The following is a 23,855-nucleotide window of genomic DNA, read 5'->3' on the forward strand; positions in this document are numbered from 1 at the left end:
ATCAGTACCTTTACAAATATTGATCATAATATCAATTTTTGTGGGTACAAGTGTATGATAAACGTCCACTCAGTGGGTTTCAACCAAAGACGTTAAACGGATAGACTGTTATCTACCAGAATAATATTATCTCCTAACCCTGCTACATTAAGGAAAATTGTTCATAGATATATATAAATATATATATATATATATATATATATATATATATATATATATATATATATATATATATATATATATATATATATATATATATATATATATATATATATATATATATATATATATATATATATATATATATATATATATATATATATATAGTTAATATGTTTAGTTAAGAATTCGGCTCCTTTAAACTTATGTAACTGAACCTGTAAAAAAAACAATTAATAATAAAAAAAAACCAAAATAACCCTGCTACATTTTATTCTACTACGAAATTTCGAGTTCCTGTGAAAATCGAAATTTATCTTTATGACTAGCTGACCCGGCAAACTTCGTCCCGCCCAAAATTTATTTTTCATTGTCACATTTACGTTTTTTTTAATAAGCGCACGTTCAAAGGTTCAATCGCAGAACTGTTACTGATGGATATTCTAATCTACCCTCTAAAATTACCTTTTACTATAAAATTCCTAGTGCTTCTACCAAAACTCGTCATTATAATATCAGATTATTTTCCGACACAATTTTCGTTCAAGATTTTTCAACTACTTGCATATAACATGTTTCTCCGTTACATGGAATAAATGTTTGATACAGAAAATTAAAATTATTTATATGGGACCCCCTCTCTATTTCAGAGGAGGGAAAGGGTGTCATACCATCATAGATTCTTTTCTCATATTCAAAAACCTTCACATGCCAAATTTGGCTCCATTTGATTGATTAACTTTCGAGTTATGCAGAAATTTGTGTTTCATATGTATGGTAGGCTCCCCTTAGAGAGGAAGGAGAAATGTTGATTCACCATAGAAACGTTTCGTGTCCCCTAAAACCTCCATATGCCTAATTTGGTTTTACTTGCTTGATCAATTCTCGAGTAATACAGAAATTTGTGTTTCATTTGTATGGCAGCCCCCCCTTAGAGAGAGGGGTGGAGAGTTTAACCATCCTAGAAACATTTATTACACCCTAAAACCTCAATATGCTTAATTTGGTTTCATTTGTTTGATTAATTCTTGCGTAATGCAGAAATTTGTGTTTTATTTGTATGGCAGCCCCCCCTAAGAGAGAGGGAAGGAGTATCTTACCACCGTAAAACATTTATTGCACCCTAAAATCTTAATATGCCTAATATGGTTTCATTTGCTTGATCAATCCTCGAGTAATGCAGAAATGTGTGTTTCATTTGTATGGCAACCCTCCTTTAGAGAGGGGGAGAAGTATCCCAGCAAACATTAAATCGCATAACAAGCGTATATATAACATCATATGACCTAAAATTTGGTTGGCATATAATGCGCCTAACTGACATATGCATGCAAAAGTGGAGGCCATATACATACATGGCAAATGCTTACCGAATTTGTTTGGATGAATATGCAACTTTGACCGGCTATAATAGCGACTTTTACCATACTCATATACGATTTATTACAGACATCGAAAAAAAAAACAAATGGCGCAAAATATTTTCGTGAAATGTTTATTATAGCCTCACGAATCGCCATTTTTATATATGAGTATTTATGTATTTATGTTTGTAGAAATAATAATTGTTTGATTGACTTGTGTTGGGAGTGGAATATGAATGTTTAAAATGACACAGATTGATGTTTGGTGAAAACTGCTCCGATATGGGTTCGAACTCCGGTCGTCTGGGTTATCATCCACCAGCTATCTCGCGCGGCTATCTGCAATTTAATTCAACAGCGGTTAAAACTTTCGAGTGCATCAGCATTTCATTGACATTTCAATATGATGTAATATGTCCTTTATTAGGATCTAATATGATTTACTGTTTCATGATTTTCTTCAGCATGCAACACGATTTTCTACAGTACTGAATCGATTTAAATTATACGCTTATACGACACACAAACTGCATCAGCGTAATATACGCATATAATGCGGATTAAATATATTTTACGACAATGTACATCATAAAATTGATGTTTATTATACCGATATGCGACTTAATTTGATAATGGTATATAAAATTGAGTTTTTACATTTTATGCGATTTCAAATATACACGATACATACTTTGATTGATATTATATGCGATTATGATTTATTCGGATTTCTTGTAAGACTTGGCACGTGCAAAATTATACGATTTAATGTTTGCAGGGATCTAACCACCGTAAAAACATTTGCTGCATCCTAAAACTTTCATATGCCAAATTTGGTTTCATTTGCTTGATTAATTCTCGAGTAATGTAGAATTTTGTGTTTAACTTGTATGAAAGCCCCCCCTTAAAGAGGGGGGAAGGGTCTCAAACTATCACCAAAACCTTCCCCGGTCCCAAAAACTCCTACATACCAATTTTCATTTTGATCGGTTCAGTAGTTTCCGAGTCCATAAGAATCAGACAGACAGACAGAAATCAATTTATATATATATATATATATATATATATATATATATATATATATATATATATATATATATATATATATATATATATATATATATATATATAGATAGATAGATAGATAAGAGGCTGTCCACATACCACGTGGACAGAAAAAGCATGACATTAGACACACGATTTGTAACGGTTTGTAATCAATTCATTGATTCTTCTTCAACATTTTCTGGGAAGCTTTTTGGATTCTCCAGATTTTATTTGCATTATCTGGATGTTTTCCCGCTTAAACTCTTAAAATATATCACTGTGTGAATCTAATCTCAAAGATTTTTATTAAAAATCGATGTAAGTAAGCTGAACTTTACAGCTTTACAGTCTTCAAAATCTCAGACAATAAAATCAAGAATTTCGTTTAAAAACAATTATTGGAACTTATCGAAGAAAAGTGAATCTCGAAACAGTGGTATAAATTAATAGCGAAGTCGTTTTTGTTCAGTTTCAACACCAGTGCCACACTAACTGCTGTCAAAATGTTTTTTTATTCACTCAGTTTCAACCTAGTGTCGCACTAGGTTCGCCCCGAAAGCTGTTAGGCGTCGTGCACAAATTACGTAACGCTAAAAATCCGGATTTTGGACCCCTCCCCCCCATTACGTAACGCAATTTCCTATCTCTAATACACAGAAAGTAACGCAACCTCGACCCCCCTCCCCCCACTTATCGCGTTACGTAATTTGTGCACGACGCCTTAGTTTCACACAAGTCTATGGTACTAGGTGAGGCCGTTTCGTCACTAAGTTGGTTAGGGGAGCGGTATATGAAAACAGTACAGAAGAAAGCAGAAGGGGATTTTTTTCCTTGAAGTGTGAAAGAGACAGCACAAGCGTATTGTGTTTTGTTTACAAACAAAACACAGTAGACTTCCAAGATGGCTGAAGAGTGGTTTTAGCAAGTTGGCCCATCTTAGGATATACTTCTACGCGCCTTGATTTCACACTGAGATGTTTCACGGGTTAGCACTCGGGTTCACCAATACAACTATACTGAACTGTCAGCATCGTTGTGAACAAAATCATTGTGTGAGTGTGTGCTTACTGGATTTTGGATTCTCGCGTTTCTCCAACCAAAGACCCAAGAGAAAGTCAACCAGGTGTATGGCACGATTATCGCTATCTCACTCTACCTACCGTCATCGCATATCTCACTATCCCTCTGATGTAAAAGTTCATCATCGACATCACGATATGTCAGATGGTGGTAAATTGGTAATTCGCGATGGTGTCGACGTCTGGTGGCGACTTCAAATTAGGGCCAAAATTTGTGTCCCAAACTCTTTGGTGTAATCTCTATTAGATTAGAAGACACGAAGCCGGTTTTTAAATTTTAAAATTTGAATGAAATTTTTCATATCATGTTATTTAATTACTTGAAACACGTATTTCTGACTTTCATTCAACCATATGGCTATACAATTTCAAAATTGTTGCTGATTTTTTTTATTATAGTATAGAATTGTCTTCATAAACAGTTTTCGTATGAGACTTTTTCACCAACTGCAAACAAAAATGTTTTTAATTCAAATAGAACACAAATTTGATATGGAAAATCTTATTTTCATTCATAATTTTAATTTTGAAAACGTTCATTCCGACTGAAAATCAGCTATACGTTGTCGCTCCCCTGAAACTAGTGAACGAAGCACAATGGCGCCAACGCGGATCGCTGTTTTGAAGAAAACAAATACTTTTGATGTTTGAGATGTTGGCACCAAAAACATGGCGGGTGTCATACAGCTGAGGTCAACATAAATAAATGCATCTACCAACAGAGGGAAAATGACAGATTCAACTACAGTCCTTAAATTGTTGCGTCACTCTCGTCGCTAATATTGTCTTTAAAGCTTGAGCAATAACAGAAAAACTCACATGGAACAACGTATCTGAAAATTATAATCCAGTGGATCTAGTGTATTATCGGCATGAACCATCAGTAAACAGTTATGGTGGGAAGGCTTCGAATGGTTGAGGAAAGATAGAAGGAACATTTCGGAACAGACTATCAATGCATGTTTATGAGAACCTGAAAAACGATGACCGTATTTAAAATTGTCTTGAATCAGGAGCATAGCTTCATTGAAAGATATTAGTATGCCTTCGGTGTTAGTATCTTGGGGGATAAAATGTGGCTAGAGACATGAGAAATCTAATTTCTGACCACCAAAGTTTAGGTTCTTCAAGAAAACGAGACCCCAATCCTTCAGGAATACAGTTGCGGTATGGCCGAATGTTCAAAGAACAAGTTTAATACAGAGTATATAAAACAATATTTTAGGAAAATTCGAAAGTCGGTTTCGAATGAAGACATGCTTTCCTTCGATCTATTTTTTTAATTTTCGATTTTGATGTGATATCCACACTAAAACCATGCGTTTAGATATTTTTTGGTATTTTATTTGATCTTTCTTATAGCACAGAGCATTTCAAGTTACAGCAGTTTTGTTGTTATGTAATCATACTTACTATGCGTAATCATTTTTAAAAAAATGTTGTGTCATATGACTCGTCGGTTGTTTTTTTTTTACTCTTTTTTTTATTCTTTTGCTGTTGCCTTCTTTTTCTGTGTACTGCTGTATTTGTCCACTTGTTTCTCACCATTAACAATAAGCCCTTAATTACATAGAAAAACAAAAATTATTCGTTGCGAATAATTTAACGTGTATATTACCGCGCGTGATCTTGCCAATTATGTTACTTCGAATGTTTCTATTACATTTTTTTTATTCATACTTTATGTATATATTTATAGATACAATATTATGCTTGATAAATAGCGTTTTTTGTGTGTTGGTTTGTCTGTTGGTGTCAAAAAATATAATAAATAAGTCAGGACAACTTGCACCCTATTTTGGTTCAGATTTAAATGCGGAAGGGAAATTCATTAAAGACGTCGTCGTGTAGTTGTGCTTGACGCAATTGATTCTTTGTACAAAAAAAAAATTAAGTTTACAATGAAGCTACTTATCGGTAATAATGATATTGTTAAAAGTAACGAAATTACGTTTCTCAAATAAGTTTGTTTCCCGAGATGATTTGTATATTTTTACATTTATGTCCACTATCACTGGTTTTCCTTCACTAATACTTAAATATAAACACAGATTATCTGGAAGAAATCAACCCGGAAAAATACTAAGTATTTTCACGACGTGTATTTGTGTGTGTGTTTGGGTGTAAGTGTTGTGCTCGTTTTACATTTCTATTTTTTTCTTTTTCAAAAACACGAAATTAGTACTTCATTCACGATTCCTATGTTGTCTTAAATATGGTTTCATTTGATAATACGTTTTTTTTTTTCATTTTTCATATGAATTACAGTACGGTTTCGTTCGCAAGAAAACGCTTCTATGTTTACAGACATGGTTTAATCACTATGAACTTTTACAAAATATATGGCTGACAGATCAAACTGAACCATTTTGTTTATTCTATTTTACAAATCTATCGGCTTTACTTGTGTATGTTCACAATTTATGACGACTGAGAGATGAACGAAAAAAGAAATAAAATATATTTGTGCTAGGTTAGTTGTACTAAAAATGTTTTCTCCCCCTCCTTCACGCGGTTGCTTAGTATTCACCTACTTAACATCGATTAACCACAAATAAATTACACTTTTTTGATGCCTTTGCTGCTTTACTGTTTGTGAGATAAATTATCAGAGTGATTATATTGAGACTGTGTTGTGTTTTGTTTCTGTTTTGAGATCACATTCTATACTACTCTGGAAATGGTTATTACCTTGTTTTTTTTTCTCGGTTTTTGATTCGATTATAGTGCGTAGTAAAACTTATCACTAAGTTTGACCGTTTCTTTTTATTTTTAGTTTTTTTTTCACTGTTAAAAATTTTCCATTCAGAGTTAAATAAATACATGTTCGTCTATCATTAAAATCCTAGTCTCAGTTCAAAGATTTTTGCTCATTTTTCTCGGTTCGTATGAAATGTTCACCTTCTCGCCTCAGTCCAATCAGAGAAGCAAATTGGAATAAATAGCGAAAGCGGCTTCTGAAATGGGTTTACTGCACGTGATTCAATCGGGTTTTTTTTTCATTTCTCCTCTTTCTTCTATGATATCAAAAACGGTGTGTGTTTTCGCCTATATCCTTTGCTTGGAGTATAATTGCACATACATTGTTCCACCGAGTTCTGGTGGTGGAAATAGTAGCAAACAGTGGCCGGCAGCAGCAGCAGCAGCAGCAGCGGTTCGACGCAGCGCAATTGCTGCTGCGAGGAGCATAGTGAGTGCTGTCGAGAGCGATGAAAAGATTAGCCATAATTGCTGGAACTAAGTGGCACTGCTGTACAGTACGGAGTTTTTGTAGTAATTGGAGCGATCTTGGAGTGGACCCTTGACTTCGCCTTCGGCCGCCTGTTGTCGCACTTTGCGCTCGAGTTCCAACTCTTGAGCCAAGGATTCTGAAAGGAAACACACAGAAAAAAAAGAAAATGAGAAAAATTAAACACCACAAACATTAGCGCGGGGGATGATTTCCATGGCGGTGGAAAAGGATTTCTTCAAAACTTTTCCACTCATGTCGCCTCGAGGGAAAGCGTTTATTTCTTGCCATTTTTTTTTTGAGAGAGAGAGAGAGAGAGAGAGTGCGCGCGAATGCAAATGACACCTGGCGGAGGAAGAAGCTTCAAAGGCGGAGGGAAAAAATCAGCTCCTGGCAGTTATAAAAATCAAATTTTCCTTTTTGTATTTCTACCGTAGCAAAACGGAGAAAACGAAAACACTCTCTTGATGGTAATCTGATTTAAATATTCATTTTTATCTCGAAAGACATACCGCACGAATGGCAATTTTGTTTCAGAGATGAAGAGCAGCCAGAAAGAAAAAACAGAGTGGGGGGATGATTTTATCCGAAAACGAAATAGCTGAGGGACTGATTTGTAGAGACGAAGGATGAAATCTGCAAAACATCAGTTAACCAGCATAAAATTTTATACTGTGAACTTTGGAATAGGTGGAATAATGTACAGCAACTTTATTGTTCCTTCTTTTTCTTCGCTGACAGGTCGGGGAACGATTAAGACAATTGCAAGATTAAATTGAATGGGGCCACTAGGGATATTCTTAAATGGTATGGAGCGAAGTGACTTGTAACTTGTTAGAGGAGAATTTACATTACGTACCACGTGACATGTTCTTTATGTTTAAAATTGTGATTAAAAAAATGCCAGAGAGTATTATTCGAATCTGTTAGCTTGGTATTAACCCCTTGAATTCGTTCGATATGGGTATGTGGTATTTCATCTTGATTGGAAAAGTTACTACAGAATAACAAATGTTTATGAAGAATTATAAACCGCAATTTTAGTCTAAATTTTAGATTTTATTGCAAAAAGAATGACTCTAGAGCCCAATGTTTTCTGCTGATGTGCCTCACACATATCGCATTTTTCTAAAGGCCGATAGTTTAGTGTAAGTTGTTTTTTTTTTGTAGTTGCTGGATAATTCAAACTCATACAGTTCATTCGACTCTAGTTTTGCAAATTTTTTCTCTTCAATAATTCAAAACATCATCATCGTCACTGACAATATAGCAAGTTGAGGCGGCTTTTGTATTAAACCGCGAGAATTTCGCACAAATTTTTGCATAACACTAGGTGTTCAGTTCGTCAGGAAAAGCGAAAACTGTATCGCAAGGTCCACCCCTTAGTGATTCATTAGCCAGCTAGAAGTATTTGAAAGTGGCGTCGTAGCGGTGAGGAGTATTCAGTACAAGAAGCAATTTATGCCGCTAATCAATTGTAAGAAAGGAACAAAGAAGCTGAATAACAATTATTCGAATTATATCAGCAGTAGCAAATATGATGCATTTTTTTGTTACAACGGATCGGATTTTTTGGTGAAAACAGAACATCCGATTTGAGTTGGCTTTTCGTTGTGTTCGTTTCCGCCCAAGAAAGGTTTATACGACGGGAAAAATTGGAAGAGTGCAGCAAATCAGATCGTGAAATAGTAGGCGTTCGTTCGTATATCTGTCAGCCTTTCAGGCTGGTTAGTCCCTGCAAAGCAGGCGCTCTTAGTTCAATTGAAATTCGTGAAACGTTTGGTATACGTGTAAGTGAAACACTATCTGACAGCAGTTTTGCTGGAACCAGCTTCAAAGCCAGAATGTTTTTTTCAATATTCTTCTCTTAAAATCAATTGCCATTGAAGGAAAATGTAGCTTTTTTCAGCAGTGAGAGCAATGTTCTTCGATTGTAAGTTGAAGGTGAAGATTTTTTCCGCTGTCAAGCAACCGATTAAGTTCGGATTTTCTGTTGCCGTTTTACGAAATAAAATTTGTATAATTTGTAAATCATTCCTTTGAGATTGACGTTTTTGGAAGCGTTGAAGATGTAATTTGGTAAGATATTGGGCCTGATCATGAACGTCACCTCACGGTGAAAACGAGATGATTCGTATGCAATTTGTATACCCTTCCTTTCACTTTCACCGTGAAGTGACGTTCGTGATCAGGCCCATTGAGTCACTGAAAAACTACTTGGATCAGGGTTGCCAACTATTTTTTTTAAATCAGTAAGAGATCAGAATAGCTCATATTGGGTTGTCCGAAAAGTTCGCGTCAATTTTTGAGAAAAAAAGTTGATAGTTCTGCGCCTAGGGGCACGGACGGGATTTTGAAATAGGGCTCTGATTGTGTAGTAATTAAATTATAATAGAGTTTTTTCATTGCTCAAAATCTGTAATTTTTTTTTGATACATCAAATAGAAGCCCTGAAAAAACCGTTTCCTGTATGAACTTGTATCCTTCAAACAGGTTAGATAAGACAACGTGGTAGAATCCGGAACCACATTCTGTCCATAAATGTATACAAAAATACCATTTAAGCCATTACTACCCTTTTCTTCTGTTTATTCAATCATGCAGAGGAAGACAAGGAGTCATCATTTATCATGTTTAAACACAAGTCTGAATAATTAGAATCTACATAAATATAAACCTAAGTCAAATAAATCTATGTTTACAAAAATAAATTATAGATAAAAATAGCATTTTCTCCTTCGTTGCCACGTTCTCCGGAACATTGTTTGTAGAGGGTTGTAATAACTTCATAGCCAGGTGACGTATATTGAGTATTCTATGGCCAAGATTGTTCTTTTGGGAAGCACTTCAGTTATTGGATGCATGAACTATTTTTTTGGTCTGTTCTTCGAACCTGTCGGTACATGATTAGCTTACCTTAAATATTTCAGTCAAATTTTTCCATGCTCTAGTTTGACATTGTTTGCCACTGTTGATAATTAAGGAGTGGCAAACAAAACAGTGTTTGTACAAATTTCAAACCAAACTTTATCTGTCAAAAAGTTTCAAATATTTGACCTTCCAACAAAGAGAGTGCGGTCACCTTAACCCTTTAGTACCCAATTTAATACGCAAAAATGCCCGTTTTTGAAAAACTGTTATTTAAATGATACATCATGACAATTTAAGAGTGTTTTTTGTGTCAGTGTCATTTTTGTTGTTTTGTTGTGTATTGAAGCTTGCAAAGTTCGAGTTAAATGGAGTCGCAAAAGTATACATAAATTTATTAAAGTTTTGCCTCTTAAAGGATTCGAAATTGCTCAAATCTGTGACACAACACTACTAGACGAGTGTAAAAAAATGATATCTATAAAAAAATCCGAAAAAAAATCTTAAGCCGCAAAAAAATCTATGTTTACTTTTGAGCGTATGAAATTTCATACGCTGTGCAACTACTGTATATTCTTTTCTCAATAGGATATATCAGCTTCCCGATAATCCGGAGGAGCTGTACATTTATCTGATTGATTTGAACGAAGACGCATTCGAAAATCTAGTGTCAACAAATGATATTGACTTTGTCATCGTGCTCTCAAGCGGTGGAGACAGCGATGTGGATGCTAGAGATAGTGACTCGGAGGACGGCCCTTCCGGTTTTGGCAAACAAGTGAATATCGAGAGCAACATTGAACGAGGCCAATCACAATAATGTTCCTCGGGCAGCAGCAAGAAGCGCAGAGCCAAACACTGGGAAAAAAATGACCTTAAATTCGAATGAGTGACATAAATCCAGCAAGGATCGAGTTCATGCGATGACTCGAAGTCATCGGCTGTTAGGTTTGACGGAATAAATCATTTCATAGATACGAATCCAACTGGTACCTAACGAAGGTGTGCGAATTGCAACCGATGTACAGCGTATATTTGCTTGAAGTGTGATGTGGGTTTGCACCCTTCGGAGTGCTTTTTCCGGTACCATACTCAGTGATACTAAATCCGATACACTGCCGTTCTACGCATAACTGTACTATGTTCTATGCAATCCCTATGAACCGTGGGACAATTATGCGTAGAACGGCAGTACACGAAAGTGCTAATAAACCATGAAAATGGTTGTTGAAGTTGAATTTAATGAAATAAAACCGTTTTGTTTGATATTCAAATGATTTCCATTTTTGATACTGTATCGGCTTAGTGTATGAAATTTCATACGTCAGATATCTCAACTTCCGAAGAACTCCAAACCAAAATATCGCGTTTCCCCCCGTTTCGGGACAAACCTAGATGGACTAGAAAGTTTCATGCCATTTGGATCAAGTTCTTGTACACCTGGGCAGTAATGGGTTAAGGAAGACATATGTGGAACATAATATTAAGATCGCGACTACTCAAGCTATCATAGTTTGATATGTGGGAGTGTACCCTTTCGAACTTCTAAATCAGCAGCCAATGTATTTAACATAATTGCATTTTTTACATAACTAAACAACATGATCGATATTATGACATCTTGGACCACAATTACATGAATTGTTAGTAGCAAGACCTACACGATAAAGGTGTGAATTGAGCCCGAATTGATGGAACTTTGGGGATAATAGAGTAAAACCATCTTCCAAGATCATCCCTACATTGAATCTGCCAACTGATCAAAGCCTATTATCGGCAAAAGGACAATAATTAATAACACGTATCGACTCGTAATGTGTGCCTACGCCCGTATGTAGGCAACTAAATTGCTCGTGGGAGAGGAAAGCGAGTGGTTAGTGAAATAGAAAAAACATCGTCAAATCGTCAAATTGTTTAACTTTTTTACTATATTTTCTGTTCGTAGATACTCATAATACAGAATTCCTTCCCAATCCCACCAGACACAGAGTATGACGCTCTTCGGGTAGAAACCAGCTTTGGGATTAGGCAATGGTGGTTCATTTCATCCATCCAAATTTTTCATTGTGTTTATGAAGCGAGTCGCAGATGGAAATGCGATCCCATAAAGATGAATGAACTCAAAAACGAAATCAAGCGCGAAATAATATGCAGAAACGCCAGACTTTTTTCAAATGCATGCAGTTCAAATTTTGAATATGTGAAGAACATTGCATATTCTCATACGGTTTTTGAATTAAATGCATCTCAGAACGCTATCCTCAATGTTTATTCATTCAATTTGCGTTGACGGCATTGCGCTGTGTTCTGTCTGAAATCCGAAAATCATAAATTTTAGATTAATTAGACTCAGGGGTTAAGCCATTTTTTTTTCTTTGCGAAATAACCATGGATAAAACGACAAAGAACGTTCTCAAAGAATACATTTTGCTATATACCGTAATCAATAGTTCTTTTATTATTTTTTTACTTTTAACTTTGCTAGGTTATCTTCAGTGACGAAAAAAGTCCATTTTGGATGGTCCTGATGGTTTCAACGGGTACTGGCGTGATTTACGGAAGGAGGAACAGTATTTTTAAACCAAGAATTTTGGTGGAGGCTCGTGCATGGTTTGGGCGGGATTCTGTGCAACCGGAAAGCACAAGTTTGCTTTCACATCATTCAAGGAATACACATGTTCTGAAATCCTCTCTCCTACCGTTTTTGCGTGGATATCGTCACAAAAAATTCACATTCCAGCAAAATAATGCTACTATTCATACCAGCAAGGAAACTAACCAATGGATTAAGGACAAAAAACTTAATTTTTTGGACTGACTAGTTCGCTCTCCAGTCTTCAATCCTGTTGAAAATCTAAGGGGGATCCTTGTACGCAGAATTTACACTGAAGGAAAGCGGTACAACACGATTGAAGAGCTGAAGGTCGTAATTTTGGAAAAATGGAAAAATATCGAAAAATCTGTTCAGAAAAATTTGGTAAATAGTATGCCAACACGAATTTTCCAGGTTTTTACCTCAAAAAGGCAAGGTTGCCAATTATTGACTTGTAAATCAGGCAATAGTTTAGAATTTTTCATTGACAATACAAATGAATTTTGAAATGGTCTTATAGAAACTTGACAGCTGAAATTGTCATATTTGAGCACAATAAATAAACAAACAATTTTTTGAACGAAATTGACGTGAATATACTTTATTCTAAACATTCAACAATGTATGAATGTATCTTGTTGAAATTCTAACTGCTTGTGTTGCAACTAAATATAATCAGGGTGGTCTTATAGAAGTTGGACAAAATGGAGATAGAGAAAAATATACGTAAACTATATACGTCATAAAGGTTTTCGATGTGATGTGAGTGCAGGGGAGTAGGATTATAACTTTGTAAAGTAAAATCTTTAAATTGACGAAAAAATAAAAAAGCTGGATAAAAATATAAAACAGCAAAGAAAACTGGAGATTTTTTTGCCTTTGACTGTATCGTTGGCAAGCTTAAAAAAATGGCAATATCCAGGAAAAACTGGAAGGTTGACAACTCAGCTTCTTCCTTTGTTCTGGTTTCTCCACGACCAAGTGCGAACAACGCCGAAGCCAAACTACGTGACTTTCAAATGGTATTAGATTTCAATGATCAGTTTCACTCGCCTCTAACATATGCGCTTCTTATCATACATTCTTTGAAATGCTAATAAAATTGACTGCTATGAAAATTTTAAATGAACACACTTCGAAAGATTTTATTCATTTGTTTTTCTGCTATTCTTTGGCATCAAACCTAGTTCGAGAGTATGTCTCATAAGCACATCAAGTAGAAATATATATTAAGTATCATTGGCATACTTGCAGAATTAGTTGGAAAAACATGTTTTCCCAGTCATTCAAAACCTGACCGGAATGGACCCCTTTATTAGCAGGATTCATTTTGTTGAAAATTGAAAGAACAATTGTTCTGAGTGATTAAGGTGAAGGTGGAAGCTAGCCACAAATGGATGCCACAATGGCGCTCATTTCTTTTATCTCCCTCCCTCACCCCTCGCCCGAAAATCAATAATTTTTCGAAACAGTGTGAAGAAAATGATGGTTTTCGCACACTTCTCATCAAGTAATATCAACCAAACTCTAATCGATTACTCACAAGATATTAAATTTTCATCTGCCGTCGCAATGTATAGTGAAAAACGTCGTAAAACTCGAGCTAGTGCTCTGAAAGTTGAATTTTCATTTTTCAATCTTCGACAATGGTTTTGTTTGTATTGGTGAAAGCATCGTTATTTTTTCGACACTGATGCCAGACAACATCATGGAAACAGATATAAAAACCACTTAATAAATTGTTATTCCTGAGTCATAGCGTTTCATGTCATGAAAATCAATAGAATAAAATTGTGTTGATATCAATACAATTATTATTTTTACGTTTAATGGGTTTATAATGTAAGTTTTAGCAACTTTAACATTGGGTAAGAAAATTGTATTGCAGAGCTCGGAATATTGCCACGGCTGCCTATGCTTCCAAAAACAGTAAACAGAAAAGTATTACATTCAATCAAAATGCCTCGGCCAACGAAGAGAAGGATTAAGGCTCTCCAACATGAACATGTGAAAACAATACGATCAACGAAGGAAAATATTAAGGAATTATCAACATCGAGTTACTATGTGGAAGAACTTGTTAAATAATATCAAAAGAGCCCCAATTCGCATGTGTTATGAATTTTCTCATGTTACGCTCGCGTATAATCAGAATTTAACTTCATATGCAAATGCACCTTCTATATATATTTATATTTGAGGGGCTTAGAATGCAAGGGGTGTGAGTGACTTGATCGATTTCTCTTCATCAACTTTTTTGTTAGTTAATAACTCAATTGCAAAAACGTTCCAATTTAAGTTCGCTATAGAATCTGATAGGTGAGGTTCTGACCAATCTTCCACATTGTCAAATACAGCTGGGAATGTATTTGCAGCTAAGCTATGACCAAAAGAGAGAGTCGATGTAGAGAAATCGATCAAATCACTTACACCCCTTTCATTCTAAGCCCCACATTTGCAATTGTTCATCGGAACATATCGTTCATACATTTTACTTTAGTATTGAATTGTTATTTTTTTTTCAAATGTATTCAAAGACTCGTGTCAATGAAGCGCCACACAGTCTGATAAGTGAATTGATCTATTTACCTATTACCTATTACCTTATTTTTACACGTGGGTTTACCTATACTACTTAAAATGGCTAGCTTCCACCTTCACCTTAAGGGTTTCTTACACGATAAATAATAATGACATTACTTCATCAGAAAGGCAATAACAATGTCGTTATTACGACATTGTTATATTATTACAAAATCGTTATTACGGACAGTAATGATATATTTCTCGCTTCATCATTACTATAATAGAGCAGGGACACTATCGTTAGAGGTGTGTAGGATATTGCGCGTCATCTTGAGTTAAAATCTATGTTTGTGAGGCAGTTTACTCTCTACCAGGTTAGTGGGCCCAAAGGCTATTCTAAATTCTTTAAATTTGATTGAAAATTATTACTTGCTGTTTCTTGGAAGAATAAAACACGTGCACTCTGTCCAACTTCTATAAGACCACCCTGATTCTATTTCGTTGCAACACAAACAGTTAGAATTTCATACATTGTTGAATGCTTGAAATAAAATATATTCAACATCAATTTCGTTGCTTGTTGTTTCATTATTTATTGTGCTTAAATATGATAATTTCAGCTGTCCAGTTTATATAAGACCACTTAAAAATTCATAAGTATTATCAATGAAAAATCCAAAACGATCGGCTGATTTACATGTTAATAATTGGTAACCTTGCCAATTCGACTAATAACCTTGAAAATTCGTGTTGGAATACTATTTACACAAGTTCTGCTGAACGGATTTCTCGATATTTTTTCATTTTTACGAATTTGCGACCATGAGCTCTTCAATCATGGTGTAAAGTTTTCTCTTAGTATAGATTCGGCGTACAAGGATCCCCCCCCCTAAGAGCGAGCCGGTCAGTCTAAAAAAATTAGTTTTTGGTTCTTAATCCATTGCTTAGTTTACTTCCTGGTATGAATAGTTGCATTGTTTTGCTGGGATGTGAATTTTTTGTGACTATATCCACGCAAAAACGGTAAGAGAGAGGATTCCAGAACATGTGTGTAATCCTTGAATGATGTGAAAGCTATCTTGAGCTTTCCGGTTGCACAGAATTCCGCCCAAACCATATACGAGTCTCCACCAAAATTCCTGGTTGAAAAATACTGTTCCTTTTTCCGTAAAACACGACAGTACTCGTTGAAACCATGAGGACCATCATTTTGAACTTTTTTTCGTCAGTGAAGATAACCTATACGTTGAAGAACTTTTAGTTATGGTATATAGCAAAATGTATTCTTTTGGAAACATTCTTTGTCACAACATACCATGCCCCACTGTCGGTTCATGTGAGCTTTGACAATACTCAGACGTCTTCCGATGTGAGATGGTGTAAGATGAGGAGCTTTAACCTTTTAAGCCCTCTTTATGTAAGGATTTTTTACCAAAATTTGACGAATTGTCACCCGAGCAGTTGAGTAGTTGAAATATTGCTTCATTTGCACATGCGATTTTGAGGTATTCGAACCTGTTCTAGCTATCTCCCGCTTATCCCGGTCAGAGAGCTTCGATTTACGTGGAGCTCTCTCCTTCTTACCGTATCCTTGAGGATTCGCTGAATAATTGAGCGCTACTTGATGGGATCATCCAATCCGACGAGAAATTTCTCTGATACTAAAATTTTCTTGGTGAAATGCATCGCTTTGGTTTCTTCTGGTCTTATAGAAACTTGATAGTTGAAAATACGCTCAGCGCTTGCACACTCTCATATGAAAATCATGCAGTGTATGGTAGTCACCAATACCTACACACTAGAATATAAATTGAAGCATTGTTTGTATACAATGACACAAAGCAGCAAGATCATGGTCTTATATAAGTTGGACAGAGTGTAGCACTTAATAGATCGGAAAGATGTTTGCATCAATTGATAGGAAATATTTCTAAGCGTCTATCACAATTAATAAAGTGTTATTTTCCATGAGATAAACAATTGAATAACTGTAAAATGTCAAGCGTTATCCAAACACCCTAACTGCCAATTTACGGTTTCTCCAACACAGACTTCAAAATCAATGTACCTGTGGGAATTCGCTTTGCAAATTTACATGCAAGTTGGGGGTATTTTTGTCCCCACCGAGTTTCCCTAACATGAACTTCAAAATCCATGTGCCTGGGGGAATCCACTTTGCAATGCATGCAACACGGGGATATTTTTGTTCATATGAAAATGTGTTTCTGATACTAGAGGTGAATTATCTTTCGCGGTTCGAGATCTACGTAAACATGAGAGATGCAATAATTTCAGAGGGAAATCTATATAAATAAAAATGTAAGGCAAAATCTGTTGGTAAGCGGAAAACCCGAAGAAGGGATGGTCCGATTTTAGCCTTCTTTATTTTGTTGTATTCGTCTCTTCCCGTAGATCAATATAGTGGAGAGAAAAACCGGAAAATTTTCGGAAAACTCTGAAAGAAGGTCGGAAAATTCGGAAAATTGAATTCCCACATGTTCCAAAGTTACATCATTATAAGCGTTGTTAGTCCATTTGATGTTGGTGTTGGCGCTAACGAAATTGATTTTTGTTCGAAAGTGGAAAAGGATTTTCAGACGGAAAAACGCATTCCTATATCTTCTATCTATATAAACATAAATGGAAGGCTAAATGTGTTGGTGTGCCCTAAACCCGAGGAAGGAATGGTCCGATTTGAGCTGTCTTTATTTTGTAATATTCTCTATATCAAACATGTATTCCATGTAACGGAGAAACATGTTATTTCCAAATGTTTGAAGAATCTTGAACGAGAATTGTGTCTGAAAATAATTTTATATTATAAGGACGAATTTTTGTAGAAGTACTAGACAATTTATAGTAAAAGGAAATTGTAAAGGGTCAAAGGGTAATCAATCAATGAAGAGTTCAGTGATTGGACTCACTAACGTTCACTTAGTAAGAAAACGTGGATGGTTGAAAGTATTCAAATCAAAAAATCTATTTTGGGCCGGACGAAGTTCCTCGGGTCAGCTAGTGTAAAATACAATTATCTTTTGGCAATTCTTCCGTTCACATGTTTTGGTAGTCCTAGGCATCATATCAAACATAAAAGGACGGTCATAAAATTTACTTGTAACGAAGAACATAATCTATTACAATGCATTAATTGATCTTACATGGCAACTGTTCAACCTTTTTACTCACGAAGCAAATATTTTGAATTCAATTGAATTCGAAAATTGTTTCATTCAATCGATAATTTAATCAATACAATACAAATGTTTACTAAACCAACGGTAGTCCCACGTCAACCTTCGGTTATTATCATAGATTGTGCTCATTAGTTGTTATGTGAAGGTCTGTCCTTGTTTAACTGACCTTCCAGAACGAATTAACAATCATACCTTGGTAATAATAATTTTATTGAGAAAGAGAATATTTCATTTGAAGGAAGTGTAACATAGATAATTTAAACTAATATTCCTTCTAGAAAATTTTTCTCTGTATGAAACAAAACTATGAACTCCCTGCTCCTGATTAAAAATGAAGAATATTTTATCCGAATAGCATGATATATTCACATTCAGAACTGGGAATAGTCGAAGAAAATGTAAATAATCATTAATACTATTATTATTATTTTTGAATTTTTTTTTCAAGATTTTAAATAGTAAAGAACAGGAATAAAAAAATTATATATTGTTAGCGAGACAGTTTACTGTAATGTTTGAATGCAGGCTAAAGCAAGGAATTCTGTTTCATTCCTCTATTGTTTTTTGTTGTTGAAATGCTGCCCAGAATAGGATCATTTGCAGATCGTTTAAACCATAACCATTGCTGATAGATGAATATGATAGAAGGGGAAGTTTCTCATATCCCCAAATTTGGAGTGTTGGTGCCAGATTAATTTTTTTCATACACATCTTATTTAAATTATTTCTTGATTTGTTTATCTTTTAATTTTTCAATTATTCAATTTGTTAATACCTTAACTCCTATACTCTTTGAATCTTTAAAATTTTAATTTTTCAATTCTTTAGGTTTTTACTACTTCAAATGTTTAATTATTCATTTTTTTCATTCGTTCACTTTTTCATTCTTTCATTGTTCCATTCTTTCATTGTTCCATTCTTTCATTCATTCATTTTTCCATTCTTTATTCTTTTATTCCGCCGCTCGATTGGAGTTCTATGAAACGAACCCGTGATGTGTAATTGAATATATCATCGGGTCGGTAGTTTTTTAGGATTTTATAGGAGTTCTCTTCGTTGCCTTTTCCGGTGTATCGGCCGTCGCGTTTGGAATTCGATAATGAGTACGCACAATAAATAACACAATACATCACTGATTGGTTTAAAAGAGTTCTCTCGGTTACCTTCTCAGGTTTCCAATATGTAACTGTCCGCGGTCGTGATTGGATTGGCGACTGAAAAAAGAACCTGTATTTATGAATATTTAGTCGGTCCAATCAATTTAACAGGTTTTCCTTCTCAGGATACCTAAAGAAAACATTTCGACCTGTTACTGTCGCACATTGATTGCTCAGAACTTTTACAGCTTGTGAATTTCAACATTCAGCAAAGAAATCTGATGTCTCACAACTTTCTCCAAATACCGTTGTCACGCACGAACTAAGGTTATCATGAGCCATTGGCGAGTATGTGTCGAATATTCAATAGGCACAGTATTTGTTTTGATTTCTGTATATCTCGTACAGTACTTAAGTAGCGATACATCACTTCAATAGCAAACACTCGTATTAGCTAATAAGTTTGTAATTATAATTAGTACGTAAGCGTCATTAGGGTTCTGTATACCTGTTGATTTGTTGAATTAAAAAAAAAATAAAAATAAAAAATAAAAATAAATTTTCGGAATTCGTTTCGACGAGTGGTCGATAGTTCGCGTTAAAATAATCACTTACCGCAGTGAATCCTGATTTTTCTTAACAATTCCCACTAACAACTATCCCTTCCATGATAAACGCTAGGGAACCACGCTATAGAGGCGACCCTTCTGGCCTTCAGGCGGCGAATATCATACTAACATTCCTTCCCTTCCCCTGGTGACTGTAAGGACGTAGCCGTTGTCGTTATAGACTATTCAAAGCTCGATTCACCGAAACTTGCATAATGAGAATGGTTTGCTAGTCCCAAGCGTCATTCTGTGTGTTCTTTGCGCAATTTCGCTGGTTCAGATCGATCACGGAGAGCAACTACGAATTGTACAGTCTACCCAAGCTCAAGCTCCCCAAATTTGGTGTGTTGGAATTCACAGCATTAGAGTTACTCTACGGATTTTTCTCTTTTGAAACAAATGTGCTAATTTTTGTCTTTGAAAAATATAATTTGGAATAACGAAAATTGTTTCGGAATCACAAAGAAACACTCTCCGTGTATTTGGCATAAATGAGGCGAACACCCAAATCTACTTTCTCCATCAATCAAAACACGCTCTCTCAGAGTGACAACCCCCCGGGCAAAGAACTACATACAGCTGCCAATAAAAAGAGCTCTTGCTAAATGGTTCCACCTCGGATCGCAGCATGAAATTAAATCAACTTTGTTCATTCTTTCCGTGTTTATGATGTCTCACTTGGCATATCATAGCCTGGCTCCCTCGCCCTCGGTGAACCTTCCGACAATGGCAAATATTTTCTGCATACCTTTCCCCGCCCACCCATCCATCCATCCATCGTTGCCACAGTTGAATGTAAGAAACGGCAACCAACAGTAACAACAATTTACTTTTTATAAAATCTCTGTGTTTGCTTTTGCCGGCTGGGTGGACTGAAAAAGCCTTGCGGCATGTAGACTCAGCCGCGGTCGCATGTGATTTTCGGCTTTCTTAGTGGGCGAATTTTTACCGCTGGATGGGAGCAGAGAGATCAAGCGTGGGGGGATGGAGTCTGATTCGCGACCGTGCTTAGAAATGCATGAACCCAACCGGCTGCGTAGTATCAAACGGCTTTTCACTCTCTTTCGCCGTTCTGGCTGGAAGAATTTATGCTTCCTTGTTACCCCCGAGGGGGGTAACATTAACTCCCGAAATAAGAAGTACACAAAAAAAAACTGCCACCCCCTTGGGTGTGGATCAGCGCAACCGTTTGCTGTACCACAATAGCAATAACGGCGGCGACAGACAAAAAAAAACTCGGAGAGAGAAGAAAACGGCGAAAGGTACAAAAATGAATAAATTGGATTATGTTTATGAAAAAACATTTAATACAAATATAAGAACAAGTCGAATAAAAATGCTTTCTTTCGTAGCGCCAGGCTCATATTGTGGGGTACTTTCCTTGTTCTAGAGACAAGGGGCACCAGGTTTTTTTTCCGCTGAAAAAAATTTCGTGCTCTCCTCACTTTTAATATATATTTAAATTTGCACAGAAAGTGCTCATTTGTATCGACAGGGCCTCTCAAATGTAGCGGAAAAAGTAGCAGCAGGCCCCCGATGTTTTCCGTTCCTCCGGAATGAGCTTCCCCGCGCGGGGGCAGGGGACAAAAGCGCGGCGGAATAAAATGGATTGATGTAAAATTGCAAAATGATTATGAAAATGGATCTAACTTCGTTATGTTACGATTGACATCATTATTGTCATCATTTGTTTTCGTCCCCCCTCCCCCGCATCTACATGGTTCGCTAACGGAAGGAAAAGTGGTCTTGTTTAGCTTCCTTCCCCCACGGGTTGTATGAGAAGTGACGGAGGAATCGCAGAGGGGTGCATAAAGTGCGAGCAGCAGATATTGAGTGCAAAGCCAGAAAGTAATAGCAAGGTTCAGCGGTTTTCAATAGCGCTGATAACGCGCTTTGCTGAAAAGTTTACAAATGCGAGCGACAAAATTTGCATATTATTTTCTCGAGTGTCGAGTGGTGGTGAATTGGAGGAAGATCATAAGCGTAAAAAACCTGGTGCTGGTGGAACGGAAATGGGTCGTCACAGTCACCTTCAATGTGGCAGTTTGAAACTGGAAATGTCTTTTTGATATCGATGCAATTGGAATGGGACAGCCCGCCGACCGGAACTAATAAAATTATGGTGAAATTATGTTCTGCTGAACCGTGGATTTTTGTGGAAGGAGCCTTATTTATGGTCTGAAACCTGCTTGAAGATGGTGTGATAGATGGAACGCGTTTTCACCATATTGTGCCTGGTGATATCTACTGTGTACTGGAACATTACTAAAAACTTTGCCTATTGTGATTCCCCAGATGTTCTCCATAAGTTTTTGATCTAGAGAGCAGGATGGTCTTTGCAGAACCTAAATTTAACGCTTCGCGAACCTCATGCAAGTCAAGTTAATTCAAAGCACCGTGCCATTATCTTGTCCAAAATTGATAGTGTTTGTGGTTACGATTTGGAAACGGGATGAAATTTGTCTGGAGTAGAGTTGTATACACTGCTGAGTGCATACGAGTGCTATGGCAAGTTAATTCTGAAATACGATTGGTAAGGCGTCGTGCACAAATCACGTAACGCTAAAAATGCGATTTTTGGACCCCCTCCCCACCTATTTAACAAAAAGTAACGCAGGACAAACCCCCCTCCCCCTTATGTCACGTAACGCTAATCTTTACACAAAGTCAAAGTAATTCGTTCAACACAAAAAAAATAGATGTCTGCCCAGGTCGGAATCAAATGTTCTTACGGAAGTTCCTTATATGCATGCAGTGACATCGGAAGACCTTCTGTCAAGTTCATAGAATTTTGAACAAACATAGATGGAAAAGTAATGCTAACATCAGTTGGGATTGGTTCTTTCAACCCATCTGGTGTTAAGCTGAGAGGAACATGGACTGATATAAATTGATGTTGATTTACACTACTCCTTGGTTCAATGAGGTGTTTCTGTCGGATGTCCTTACGTGATGAGCAAACCACTCGGCTTAATATCATACTAGTTCCGCTTCATCGATTTTGGAGTTTTCGAACTGAAAATACTCTGCTTTGAGGGAATATCAATCAATCGCTAGATTATTGTTGGTCTGAAAAAATCTTTTTATCTTAGCTTTTTCTCAAAAAAATTGTATTGAAATCTGCTTTTGGTTTATAAGTCGAATTTTTAAGCTTAATTTTAGCTTTAGCATCATTGGTTGGCATTAAAATTGTTGATTAGACCATGTTGATGGTATGCACGTAATGCCAGAAAACATATACACTTTGGTGAAAATACATTGCTTTATTGAGGTGTAACGAAAATTTATTCAGTTACCAGGGGATGCTTGTATACATTGGGCAACGTAAATACCTTCATTATAATATATTTCAGGTACACACAAAAATGTTATGATAATAATGAATTAAAAGGTAGCATAGTAAGGCTAAACTGGAGAACCGTCAACGCTTGAGAAGGGCACATAGTAACGTTAGGGAAGATGGGGGTAAAACGGACATGTTAAGAAGAACTTCAATTATATATTTGGAAACTCATGTTTCCCAAAACTTTGATGCAGTTTCTTGCGATTCAATATACTGTTTTTCTACCTGTTTGGTAAAATATTTTACAAAAAAGTGTTTTTCACTGAAATTAAAACCGACCGAAAAAAAGTAAAGCTTTTTTCCGATGCGGGTAATATGGACACATATTGGGGGTAATATGGACATGTTTGTAACAAATGAAGCGTACAGGTTTATCGATCGCGAGAGGAATAATTTTATTCAACCAAGGTCTGAACTTATCACGAATGTCCGTTAAATGATGAAAAAATCGAATTAATCCACCTACAAGTGATATCGTGCATTTCAGCAGCATAAACGGACAAACCCTCAACTATTTTGCTTTTGGTTCCAGTCAGCTTCTAAACAGTCCACATTTGGCGATTTGATTTCCATTTATACACGCAGGGCATTCCTTAGGAAAAGATTAAACAGACTTTTAACAGTCCATCTCACTCCCACTGGCAACTGTCCGTTTTACCCCATCAGTACAATTGTTTCAATAATTTAAATTTTCCACTCAAAAATGAATTTACTTTTCCGTACATACCTAATATCGCTTCTCTGTTAA

The 23,855-nt window shown here is 36.0% G+C and overlaps 1 protein-coding gene across 22 annotated transcripts in view; it reads right to left on the bottom strand.

Annotated features, from left to right (window-relative positions):
• Positions 1-4,992: 4,992 nt before the first annotated feature.
• LOC129775918 (dachshund homolog 2) overlaps positions 4,993-23,855 on the bottom strand; it is a 108,276-nt gene continuing 89,413 nt past the window's right edge. For all 22 annotated transcript variants that reach the window (XM_055781173.1, XM_055781172.1, XM_055781171.1 and 19 more), the window contains one exon: positions 4,993-7,017. In XM_055781173.1, the coding sequence (XP_055637148.1) occupies positions 6,887-7,017 (131 nt within the window). In that variant the 3' untranslated portion in view covers positions 4,993-6,886. The remainder of the gene's footprint in view (positions 7,018-23,855) is intronic.

Source organism: Toxorhynchites rutilus, chromosome 3 (genome assembly GCF_029784135.1).
Source record: "Toxorhynchites rutilus septentrionalis strain SRP chromosome 3, ASM2978413v1, whole genome shotgun sequence".
In the NCBI taxonomy this organism is placed as follows: Eukaryota; Metazoa; Arthropoda; class Insecta; order Diptera; family Culicidae; genus Toxorhynchites; species Toxorhynchites rutilus.